The sequence below is a fragment of the Leuciscus leuciscus genome (genome assembly GCF_965113295.1).
Source record: "Leuciscus leuciscus genome assembly, chromosome: 18".
Classification (NCBI taxonomy): Eukaryota; Metazoa; Chordata; class Actinopteri; order Cypriniformes; family Leuciscidae; genus Leuciscus; species Leuciscus leuciscus.
Window position 1 is genome coordinate 4,379,743 of NC_138742.1, and position 12,949 is coordinate 4,392,691.

The window sequence follows — 12,949 nt, forward strand, 5'->3', positions numbered from 1 at the left end:
TATCGTAAAGGTGCTGCGGTCTCACAGCACGTCCTATTAAGTCAATGGAGTTGGACAAAAACTACGATAAAACCTGTTGGAAAGCATCTTTTTCAGCGATTTTTGATGGAACATATCAGTGAACACCCCCTGACCACTCGGTGAGTTTCACGTCTTTGTAAACGAAAGTTTAATGTGTTTTTAGGACGGAATCTTCCAGTGCATATAGACAACCATTGTGGGGGTGGTGGGGGGAAGCGAAATAAACCTAAAATTCTCGGGACAGCAGCATGTGTCCAAATTTTAATCTTAACCGTTCTATTTCATCAGATACGATCTGTAAACAGGGCTTTAAGTGTAAAATACCGAACTTGTCCTTTAAAGGGATGGTTGGAGTAAAATCAACCTAGGGTCCTTTGCACCATGACCTCGAGCCAAACTCCCCCCAGAAGCCTTTTTCCCTTGGATGAACATTATTATAGTTAGAGCTTATTTAGAGATATCAGCCGGATGGGTTAGTGCAGGCGCTAATAGATCCAAGGATGCATCTCGTAAATTACTCCACTAATAATGCCCAGAATAATACCAAACTTCTACAGTCGTACAAATAGGTTCTGTACTCATAAACCGAGGCATTGGAAAGTTTGTAAGTACATCAGGAGTTTATTTAAATAACACTTGCCTGACGGCTAATGCTACCGCTAATCCGGACGTCGACGTCACTTCAGTGATTTGGGAAAAGCCTGTAAAAGTCCTGGCAGAAAGCGATGCACAAGTATGTAGTGTAACAACGCCCAGTTCCAGGAATGCACTAATATTGTGTTGGTAGTACCAGTTTGCAACAATTATTAGTTAACACCATGATTTGTCGTTACACCACATCCTTATGCATCGCTTTCTGCCAGGACTTTTACGTGCTTTTCTGGGTGTTTGGCTCGAGGTCGTGGTGCAAAGGACTCTAGGCTGATTTCACTCCGAACCGTCCCTTTAACGACTTCACGAACCGTAACTGCCAGAATGTTAGCAGAGAGACTGTAGTAAATAAAGTTAATAAAAGGCTAATATGACGTTTACTTGACTGACAGGACAGCGGTTTCGGTGGTTGCCTAGCAACATAAAAAAGTGATCGGGGCCAAGAAAGGCAGTGCTGTGCGCCTCATGTGTTCCAACCTGAAAAACGCGCTCGGTGTGATCGGGGCCTATGGCATGTAGTGGGAAGTTTTACATGGGAAAACATTCACATTTTCTATTCATGGATTTCATCAGGTCCCTTTCCACAGGTGTATTAATCAAGCACAATGCAGTCTGCATTCATAATCTAGGTGCTTGATTTTATACACCTGTGGAAAGGGACCTGATGAAACCCATGAATAGGAAAGGCAAAAATCTTAGTCTGGCTATCACCAGAACAAGCTCAGTCTTTTAAGATTGCGTGATCAACGGGCGTAGTTCAAATGACTCTGTACGCAACTGGATAGTCCTTCAACCAATCAGACCAACGATCCAGGTGACGTACTTTGCAGCGAAAGCTCCAGGCAGGAAACGTGTCATCAAACGTGTTGGTTTGCAGCATTGATCAGCAGTTTGCAGAACACCAATGGCATCCAGCGATGTATGCAGGTTGTGCAAAAAAAACATGAAAGTGAGTGGTATTTGGGTAGTTGACGTGACGTGGCTTTTTCACCGTCACAGAAGATAAAAAATAATTTATTTCACATTTTCATCATTTAGAATACTATAAATGGTTAAACATTTTCTTGTTTTACATGAATTTGTTGTTTAAATACCAGAGTTATTTTATTTATTTTTACAACTTTGAGCCAAATCTCAAAATCGTCCTATGGTGTGATGGTAGACAACATTATTTCATAAATATTAACTTTTATAAATAAAGAAAATAATGTTTAAACATCTTAATGAACACTCCTGGCATAATTGTGCAAGTGTCTATTTCACTAAGTGGCCATCACTTTTCCTATACATACATTTCTAAAAGTGTAAGAATTTAATAAAGTTTGTCACAGAAAAAAATGTCCTTTGGTGTTATGCAATAACCTGATATTAAGTTGGGCAATATCATGGACAACTAAATTTAGTTGAAAGGCCCCATTCAAGGTCATGTGACTGAAGACCCCTATGAAGCCCATGAGCAGTGCACATGGCAAGTATTTCTCTCAGAATTGTTCAAATATTTAACTATGTTTTCAGACCACTGAAATTGTTAAGTTTTTTTGTCCTTTAGTGTGACACTCCTAAATATAATTTTTTAATAAAAATTTGTATTTTTAACAGCAAGACTATGTAATATTATGCAAATGTATCATGCCAATTGCTAATAACAGTTCAGCTAGTATTAGCATGGTTATTAACTGCCACAAAAGCTCAAATGTCCTTTGGTGTGACAGAAAATGTCACTGGAAATGTCCTTTGGTGTAACACTTTGGCCTGTCACACCATAGGACACAGATGTCACACCATAGGACAAGACCTCCTTAAGAAGCTTTTAAGACGAATATATAAAGTTTCAACAAAAAAAACTATGTCCTCCTTTATTATTGTTACAATAAACACTATATATTCTGACTCTTTTTATGCAATGACTATCTTTGTCCTTTAGTGTGACGTTTTGTCCTATGGTGTGACAAACATAAAACAACAGAAAAATATACTTATTTTAAAATATCTTTTTTTTAAAAAGAGTCAAGTTTGGCATTAGGGGAGTTACAATAATATCTCCTCTTAAATGGGTATTGGGTACAATTTCAAACAGTTTTGTAAGGTTGGCAAAAAAGTTTTGCCAAGTTTTATTGACATTCGTAGGGAAAAGTTTATCAGGTTCATCTATCCATGGTGAAAATGATTCTACTTAGTACTTTCATGTAAAATAAATATCACTTTAAGAAAATAATGTTTTAATAATGTTAACAATTCTGTCTCAAGTATTTTTTATGTTATTTAATATAATTTCTTAGTACTTTTTAAATGTCACACCATAGGACACATTTACAGTACTGTTGAGTGAAAACGTGAAAAAAATACGTGAAGTCATTGACAAAATGAGTGACCACTACTATTTTCTGAAACTGCAGTTTTCATACTCCATAAATATATGTATTTTTTCTTAAAAAGTTATGTTTTCCAAAAAAAGTACTTTTTCTTGGCCATTTGTCAACTACCCATTTACAGCCACTCGAGCGATTCGTTTGCTAAACTAAAGAAGCCATTGAGCAGCATCGAGAGGTTAAAAGGAATTGGATTGGATTAAACCCGCCAATAGCGCGCCAGGTGGATAAGCCGGTCTGTGATTGGTCCCCGCAAATTTGTAACGGAAGCAGGATAGAAGAACGTACAGGTGTCCAGCCTGAGCTGCAGGGCGGACTCAAATCGTCTGGGTTTACCCAGTCTACACAAATCTAGCAGTATCACTGTTATTCTGGTGATTACAATTAAATTAAATATTATATCAATATCAAACACTGCAGTGCCGGTACAGGTGGGATGTTTGGGGGTCCAATTCCCTGAGTGTGTGTGTGTGTGTGTGTCAGTGTGTGTGAGAGAGTGAGTGTGTGTGAGTGTGTGTGAGTTCTCAGGTCAGTGTCTATGTACCCCCCCATTCCCGCTGCCATGGAAACACCCTCATCTCAAGGAAGATGGCTTTCATCCTGAGGAGAACATGTGATAGTGTGCAGGATACAGTAACTCAAACTACATGAAGAACGGCGTTCCAGAGACGGGAAATATCAGATCCATAAACGAATTACCATCCTTATTGTGTGCCTGTAAACAAGCTCTGTGTATGTGCATATTTTAATAACTTGATATCAAAATTCTCCTTACTTACTTTCCCTCTCTTACTGTGAACATTTCGTCTGTGCATGTACTTCCAAAAAAATAAATAAATAAAAATAATAATAATAATTCAAATCCATGTTTTTCTCATTGCATATAAAATTGTACTCTGAACATTAAAAATGGGCTGAAAATGCAACTTCAAGTTGACTTTCATACTGAAAACACTCATCATGAGCAAATCCCACCAATCACGTGACGAGAAGCTCGACTTGAACTGAAGCAAAACCTGAGCTAATGTTTAAAGACATTCAGGAAGGGTTTTTTTCCCACAGCATGGTTCAATTAGTAGCCAAGAAGTTTCTTCATTAACTTCTTTCAAAGTAGTTACACACACACACACACACACACACACTATGCATCATTCCAAACCCAGAAAACACACTGATAAAACAGATGAAGACTTTTAACCTCAAACTCGCTCAATACGCACTCAACTGACTAACTAAAACTGACACTAAAACCATAAAAAATTTAAACTTTGTTACTTGAAATAAAATAATCATGGTAAGACTTTACAACAAGGTCCCACTAGTGAACATTAATGCATTAACTAAAATTAACTAACAATGAGCAATACTTTTGTTATTCATCTTTGTTAACATTAGTTAATAAAAATATAACATTGTGAGTTCATGTCAGCTCAGGGCCATTAATATTAGCAACAGATTTTAATAATGTATTAGTAAATCAAGTCAAGTCAAGTCAAGTTTATTTGTATAGCGCTTTTCACAATACAGATTGTATCAAAGCAGCTTCACAGTATTAAATTAAAATAATACAACAAAGTTTGTTTCAAGAGGAATTTATTGATTGATAAAATTAAATTAAATATCCCCAAAATATCCCCAACTGAGCAAGCCAAAGGCAACAGTGGCAAGGAACCGAAAAACTCCATCAAGTGACCTAATGGAGAAAAAAACCTTGGGAGAACCCAGGCTCAGTCGGGGGCCAGTTCTCCTCTGGCATTTATGAGCAAGAGGCCGGATTGTAGTTTGAACTGTAGGATTATATGAATGCCTGGCTGAAGAGATGCGACTTTAATCTAGTTTTAAACTGGGAGAGCGAGTCTGAGCAACGAACAGTATCAGGAAGACTATTCCAGAGTTTTGGAGCCAAATGTGAAAATGCTCTCCCTCCTTTGGTGGTTCTGGATATCCTAGGTATGACCAAAAGCCTTGAATTTAGTGATCTTAAAGAGCGCGATGGATTATAGGGCGAAAGAAGATCCGTTAAATAGACTGGAGCTAAGCCGTTTAGGGCTTTATAAGTCAGTAGCAATACCTTGTAATTAATACAGAACTTTATAGGTAACCAATGCAGTGATGATAAAATCGGTGTTATATGATCATATTTTCTTGATCTCGTAAGAACTCTAGCGGCGGCATTTTGGACTAACTGTAGCTTGTTTATTGAGGATGCAGGACAACCAGCTAATAAGGCATTACAGTAATCCAGTCTCAAGGTCATGAATGCATGAACTAACTTTTCTGCATCAGAAACTGATAGCATATTACGTAGCTTAGCAATGTTTCTAAGGTGGAAAAAGGCGGTTTTTGTAACATATGAAATATGATTTTCAAAAGACAGGTTGCAATCGAGTATAACACCCAGGTCTTTTACTGTAGAGGATAAAGTAACAGGACATCCTATGATGTTAAAGTTGTATTGTGCGAGGTTTTGTGGGCGGTTTTTTTAACCGATAAGTATTACCTCTGTCTTGTCTGGATTTAATAAAAGAAAATTACGCGTCATCCAATCTTTTATATCTTTAACACACTCTGTCAATTTGGAAAATTTTGCGTTTTCATCCGGCCGTGATGAAATATATATTTGAGTGTCATCAGCATAACAATGGAAACTAATTCCATGTTTCCTTATAATATTTCCAAGTGGCATCATATATATTGAGAATAACAGAGGGCCTAACACAGATCCCTGCGGCACTCCATAGTTTACTGGAGTTATGATCGATTTTTCTCCATTTAAATAGACAAAATGGTAGCGGTCAGATAAGTATGATTTGAACCAGCTTAGTGCTTGTCCTTGAACACCAGTATAATTTTGTAGTCGATCTAAGGGTAATGTATGATCTATAGTATCGAACGCAGCACTAAGATCAAGTAAAACTAGTATTGAGATACAGCCTTGGTCAGAAGCTAAAAGTAAATCATTTGTGATTTTAACGAGCGCAGTTTCAGTGCTATGATGCGGCCTGAATCCAGACTGAAACTTTTCATAGATATCATTTTGTTGCAAGAAAGAGCCCAGTTGAGCGGACACCACTTTTTCTAATATTTTAGACATAAATGGAAGATTTGAAATGGGTCTATAATTTGCTAGATTATTATGATCTAATTGTGGTTTCTTAAAGGTAGGGTAGGTAATCCTGTTCAGAAACACTTTTTTTTATACTGGGTGAAATGGTCCTTCCATCCTGATAGTAGTCAATACATTATGTGTTTAGAAAAAGGAATGAAAAAAATCAGACCTCTGTAGCAGCTGCAGGACAGTAAAAACTCTGACCAATCACTGCCATTCGGTGCGAATGTAAAGAACCAATCAGATGCCTTCATGTCTCGTGCCCGAGCCCCGAGCCCCACTGCGCGCGCTGCCCGGCGTGCACTCATCACATGTCACCGTTCCCGGAAATATTCAGCTCAAAGCACCTGCATATGCAGTCAGCGAAGGCAAACAAGGCAAAAACTACTTCCTCGGACCCTGCCCGCGCTCTTGAACGACCTCCTCTGCTTCGCCCTCAACCCCGGACCTGTCCTCGAACCGACGATGCGGTACTTGTCTCCGGACTCGGAGTGTACGTTAGTCTTCATTAGAGTCAACAATGTTTTCATCATGGAAACTCTTACATGCAAAACACCGTATATGTTATGAATCTTACACGAAATTCATCTTCATCACAGTGTAACTGATGGTAATGGAAAAACGTGTATCAATGCAACCTGTTTTTAGTTTTGCCTTATAAATATAGCTCGTTACCGAATGAAACTTTACCATTATCGATATGCTAGCTTGATAGTGAGTACTAAAAGAAATCTTATTTGTTTCTATTCATAGTGATAAAGTTAGGTATTTTATTACATGTGATTCTGACATGATGTCACTGTATGTACTGCGCTCCTTCCTCTCCACTCGTCTCAGGTAATAAATGCGTCTTGTTCCAGCCTGAGCGTTTGGCGTCGCGCGTTCATGTGTTTTGGGGGCGTGGCTTTGGAAGGAGCTCAGAAGGGAGGTGGTGGAGTGAATGGAAATAATGAGCTGTGTTTATTGCAGATTAAAAGGTCTACAGTCACTCGATTTTTATATTTTCTTTTTCAGAGTACTTACATTTTAATTATGTATTGGTATATAAAGACAGTTTAAACAAATTTGGAATGTTTTTTTTTTAGAAAAATGATTACCTACCCTACCTTTAATGAGAGGTTTTATAACTGCCAGTTTAAATGTTCTTGGAACATGACCTAGAGATAAAGACGAGTTAATAATATTGAGGAGAGGCTCTTCCACTACAGGTAACACTTCTTTCAGTAGTTTAGTTGGTATAGGATCTAATAAACATGTTGTTGTTTTAGATGAAGTGATAAGTTTATTTAACTCTTTTTGTTCTATAGTTGTAAAGCACTGTAATTGTTCTTTCGGGGTGATAATTGAAGCTGAATTATAAGGCGCAATTGAAGACTGAACGTTTACAATTGTGGTTCTGATGCTTTCTATTTTCTCAGTGAAGAAGTTCATGAAATCATTACTACTGAACTGTAACGGGATATTTTGTTCGGGTGACGTCTGTTTATTTCTTAGTCTAGCCACGGTGTTAAATAAAAACCTTGTATTGTTTTGGTTGTGTTCTATTAGTTTGCGGAGGTGCTCAGCCCTGGCCGCTTTTAGGGCCTTTTTATTACGTGACATACTGTCTTTCCACGCGATTCTAAAGACCTCTAAATTAGTTTGTTTCCATTTACGCTCTAAAATACGGGTTTCTCTCTTTAAAACATGCGTAGTATTGTTATACCATGGTGCTTTATTTTTCTCTCTGACCTTTTTTAATTTAATAGGTGCAACCACATCCAATGTTCTAGAGAGAATGGTGCTCATAGTGCTAGTTAGTTCTTCTAGTTCATCTGTTTGTTTGGGTTCAGGCAGCAGCTGAGACAAATTAGATAAGCAATTTGAGAAATTATCTATGGTGGATGGAAGGATTGTTCTGCCTGGTCGATAACGCGGCGCTGCATGACATATTACAGCAGTACGTAATATGCAAGTTACCATGTAGTGATCAGTGACATCATCACTTTGTGGAATGATATCTATATCGGTTGGATCGGTTCCATGTGATATAATTAAATCGAGTGTATGATTAAGACGATGTGTTGGTCCGGTGACGTTTTGCTTGACCCCAAATGAATTTAATAAATCTGTAAACGCAGCTCCTAACGCATCATTTGGATTATCTACGTGTATGTTAAAATCTCCAACAATTAATGCTTTATCGACATTGACTAATAGGTCTGAGAGAAAATCTGCAAACTCTTTTAGGAAATCAGCGTAAGGCCCTGGCGGTCTATATACGGTAGCCAAGGCTAGAGATAATAGGGATGTTTTTCTAACATCTAAGAGCGTAACATTTAGTACAAGTACTTCAAATGAAATAAACTTATAACCCGTTTTCTGAGTAACATTTAGAATATCTCTATAAATGGTTGCAACACCTCCGCCACGACCAATCAGACGGGGCTCATGCTTATAACAGTATCCAGGAGGAGTAGACTCATTAATACCGAAATAATCATTTGGTTTAAGCCAGGTTTCAGTAAGGCAAAGTACATCGAAGCTATTATCTGTGACTATTTCATTTACAATAACTGCCTTAGGTGTGAGTGATCTAATGTTTAGAAGACCTAGCTTTAGAAATAGTTTTTGTTTACTAATAGCAACATTTTCTGTTTTAATAACAATTAGATTTTTCCTAGATCCTGCAGTAGATTTATTATTTGATCTCACTAAACGAGGAATAGACACGGTTTCTATGCAATGTTCTACACTAGTATTTATATCAGTTGAATTGGTGCAGCAGAGACTATGATTTGGACTTTTGGTTACTAGTCAAAGGGTATTTAACATTTTGGAGATGTTATCCGAAAGAAGATCCGCTCCGAATCTGCTTGGGTGTAAGCCATCAGCACGGAAAAGCCTAGGACGCTCCCAAAACAGATTCCAATTATTTACAAAGAGCAGTTTCTGCTCATTGCACCATGACATTAACCATTCATTTAGCGCAAATAATCTGCTGAACTTTTCATGCCCTTGTCGGTACGTGGGAAGCGGTCCTGACACAATGATCGTTGTTTCAGGCGATGTGCTGCGTACCGTATCGAATAGATTCCTGAAGTCTTTCTTCAGAACCTCCGTCTGGCGCAGCCTGATGTCGTTCACTCCCGCGTGCAGGACCACAGTTCCGACGCGCTCGTCACCGTTCAGGATCTCGGGAACGCAAGCAGCGATTTCAGAAACACGAGCACCAGGAAAGCAGTGACTTTGCACCTTACTTTTACCTAACGTAGCGTGTACGTGCCGAACGATGGAATCGCCGATGATCACAGCATCGCGTTCTGTTTCGCGTAGAGGGGAGAAGCGGTTTTGTGTGGATAACTCGAAAACCGGGAGGGTCGGAGAAAGTCTTGGTCTAAACCTGACTCACGTCTTCCGCTGCGGAACCACCCAGGCTTCGTGGTGGCGTGTTGGAGCCGGAGTGAACGAGACCATGGCTGATTGCGACCGATGCTGAGGAACGCACGGAGTAGACGCGGTCGGAGTCAGCGGGTTAGTAACGTTAAACACTGATTTGTGTGCATCGGCGCGTGATGTTTCAAGAGCCAAACACCGGTCTCTCAGCTCGGCCTGTCTCAATAAAAGGTTGTGGATCTGTTTCTCAACAGCTTCCAGCTCAGACTGCAGTGTGTGCAGCTCAAATGTGTCCTCACCTGCACCAAAAGGTAGACTACTTACATCTGATATATTCGCCATTTTAACAGATGGACAGTGAGTTAGCAACGAAGCTACCAGTGATGCTATCAATATTAATACTAATTTATGACTGAAGTCTTGGATATAATCCGTTTTTTTTTTAGTGGTAGGGGTGTAGAGTAGACGCACGATAGGCAAAAAAAAAAAAAAAAAAAAATTGGTTTGTAAATGAGTGTGGAGAAGACGCGTTCAGCCGTGATCCACGGACGTAACCTTTAAGAGTATGCAGCGTTGGATCACTATGATAGTTCACCCAGTAAATGTTCAATTTAACAATAATTAAGATTAACCAATGCTTTAGACGTTTTTTTCATTGTTACTTCATCTTAACTAATGCCTTATTATAGTGTTACCGTAAACGTTAACTGAAATAAAATACACAAAAGTAAACGTATTTTAAAAAAGCTAGTAACATCTATTTTCATTTAGTTTAAGTTGAAGTACTAAAATGAATAAAATAGTGCTGTCAAATTCATTAATCGCATGTAATTTAAAAGTTTGTAAATATATACTGGATGTATGGATGTATATATACATACACACATACACACAATATTGGTATATATACCAATATATATGGATGGATGCATCTATCTACATATATACATCCATCCATACATATATATTTACAAACTTTTAAATTACATGCGATTAATCGGTTTGACAGCACTAAAATAAATATAAAACTACAAATATAAAATATAAAAAAATAATACAAACTCTAGACCTATTTAGCAAAAACTAATAAAATTTACAAAAATACAAAATTAGTAAAACTTTCACTAAAAATAACATTTAAAACATTCAAAATATTCATAAAGAAGTCATAAAAGGTACAGAAGATACCCATCATATTACTGTCTGAAACATTTCTCAAATAAACGTTTCAAACAGTAATATGCTGAATAGTCACATGACCCGTTTATTACGCTGCACGTTTGATTCAGCGACTGGTGTCTAGCTGATGATTATTTTGCAATGTTTCTGAAACTACTTTATGTCTACAGAAACTACTGTAACTTTATTTGGCACAACGGTAATGAAGGTGAATTCGAGTGCAGTGAATCATGGGATAGAATGTTGTGAAAAAGATTACAGTGGATCCTCGATTAAACAGGTTGTTGTTTCATAAGTATAAAACACAGCCAGCACTGAGCTCCACTGACCTCTTATACACGATCTTCAGGTCTCTCCACTCCAGGAAGCTGCACATCTTGGGCTTGCGGGCCAGAACCGTCTGCACCAGCTCTCGAGTGATCTTCTTCTTCTCCTTATCCGACAGAGGAACGTACCATTTCTGCAGACGGAGCTTCCCCTGTCTGCTGAACAACAGCATGAACTGCATCTGTGGGGAAGAGAGAGGAGTGAGGTGAGATCAGGAGAACAGGAGACCGGACGCATTCAGTCCCATGGAAAACAAGAGCATAATAACTGTCATTTAAATAATAAGCCACTCAGGATTGGCACAGAATCATGCAAATTAAAGGGATAGTTCCCCCAAAAATGAACATTCTGTCATTATTACTAGGGATGGGAAACTTTTGGCATCTCATGATTCGATTCTTGAGGTCAGGATTCGATTAAACATCAAATCTCGATTTTGAATCAAATTTCGATTTGATGCATAGATTTGATTGTAGTTTACCGTGTTGTGTTACTTTTCATATTTGACTGTATTAGATAGTTCAATATGTGTATACGGGGAACTTTTTTTCTTTTTTTTTTAAAAGAGTTAATTGTAACCCTTCAAAATTATTTTGTTTTTCTGCCCAATATTATAAAACAAATGCCCTTTAAGCTGACTACAATCATAACACGCGTACGCGACTGTCAGTCGTCTATAACGAACCAACGCAAGCCTGAGACTAAGAGAAAAACTACTAAGCACATAAATAAAATTTCTTGATACAAAAAAATAACACTTTTGCAAATATAAAACTGGTAAATAAAATGAAAATCATCAAACTACTAAGTTTCTCAGGTACAGTAGCCTAGTTTGATTTACATGTCTTAAGAAAAACTACAAAAACTGAATAATAAAAAAATAAAACACAATATAGTCTTCACTGTATAAATTAAAAATTGATTCATAAAAACAGATACAAAAAAGTGATTCAGTCAAAAGCAGTGTGATTTTTTAAAATTAACATTAATGAAACGGATGGCAACCGTTTATTAGGCTGCTGCCCCTTTAAGAAGAAATGCACAGATCTAATGTACTGCCAACTGTTTAAGTTGTCTTCACAGAAAGCAAGTAAAGACATCATTAGAGTAATCCATGTGACTCCAGTGATTTAACCTCAATTTTATGAAGTGACGTGAGTGCTTTGTTGGCGCAAAAACACATCCTTTACCACTTTATTTACTAAATGTATCTCTAACGGGCACATGCGTGTTGTGTTGACGCAAGAGCAGTCTCTAGCTGGCAAAGAGGAACAAATGACTTACGGGTTTGAAACGTCATGAGGGCGAGAAATTAATTACAACATTTCATTTTTAAATGAACTAACGTTATACTTTTAATATAACATGAAATCAATTACAACATAAACTCAATGCATCTATTCTGCATTTAAAAAACGCGTAAAAAAAGGCACAAAGATATATATTTTTTCACATTTTACTATTTTTATAATAGCATACATTACTATTGTTGTTATTATTATTATATTGTAAAGAATGCATGTCATGCGGATAATTTAATGATTTTGTCATTCTAACCAAACTCCTTGATCGGCAGTATTACTGTGCCAGTTCATTTATATATGAGATATAAATGAATTAAAAGACCAAATGCACATAACTTATGCGTTCAAGAGATTTGATTGCAAAGCTAATTAACGCATATTAACTAATGCATGTGATCTCCAATGCGCAGCTGGTGTTTACACTTTTGAGTCACGCGAGGCGTTTACAACCTTTTTCAGAAGGGAAATGATCAAATAGCACACGACATACCTTTGAGAAGAGGTCCGTTAGTAAATGAGGGATGAATTCACATGAGTTCTGGATTCACAGTGATTCGCGTCTGTCTCAGCTCGAGGCTTGTGTACAAGAGATGCGAGACGGCGTCAGCTGACTG

The 12,949-nt window shown here is 37.7% G+C and overlaps 1 protein-coding gene across 5 annotated transcripts in view; it reads right to left on the minus strand.

Moving 5' to 3' along the window:
- Positions 1–12,949, minus strand: part of LOC309480993 (AP-1 complex subunit sigma-2) — a 40,709-nt gene extending 27,760 nt beyond the window's left edge. For all 5 annotated transcript variants that reach the window (XR_014199817.1, XR_014199818.1, XM_082145775.1 and 2 more), the window contains exons 1-2: positions 12,826–12,949; positions 11,034–11,212 (exon numbers count right to left, since the gene is read on the minus strand). Coding sequence is in view for 3 of the 5 variants with exons in the window: in XM_082145775.1 (XP_082001901.1) it covers positions 11,034–11,212 (179 nt within the window). In the remaining 2 variants the exon portion in view is untranslated. The remainder of the gene's footprint in view (positions 1–11,033; positions 11,213–12,825) is intronic.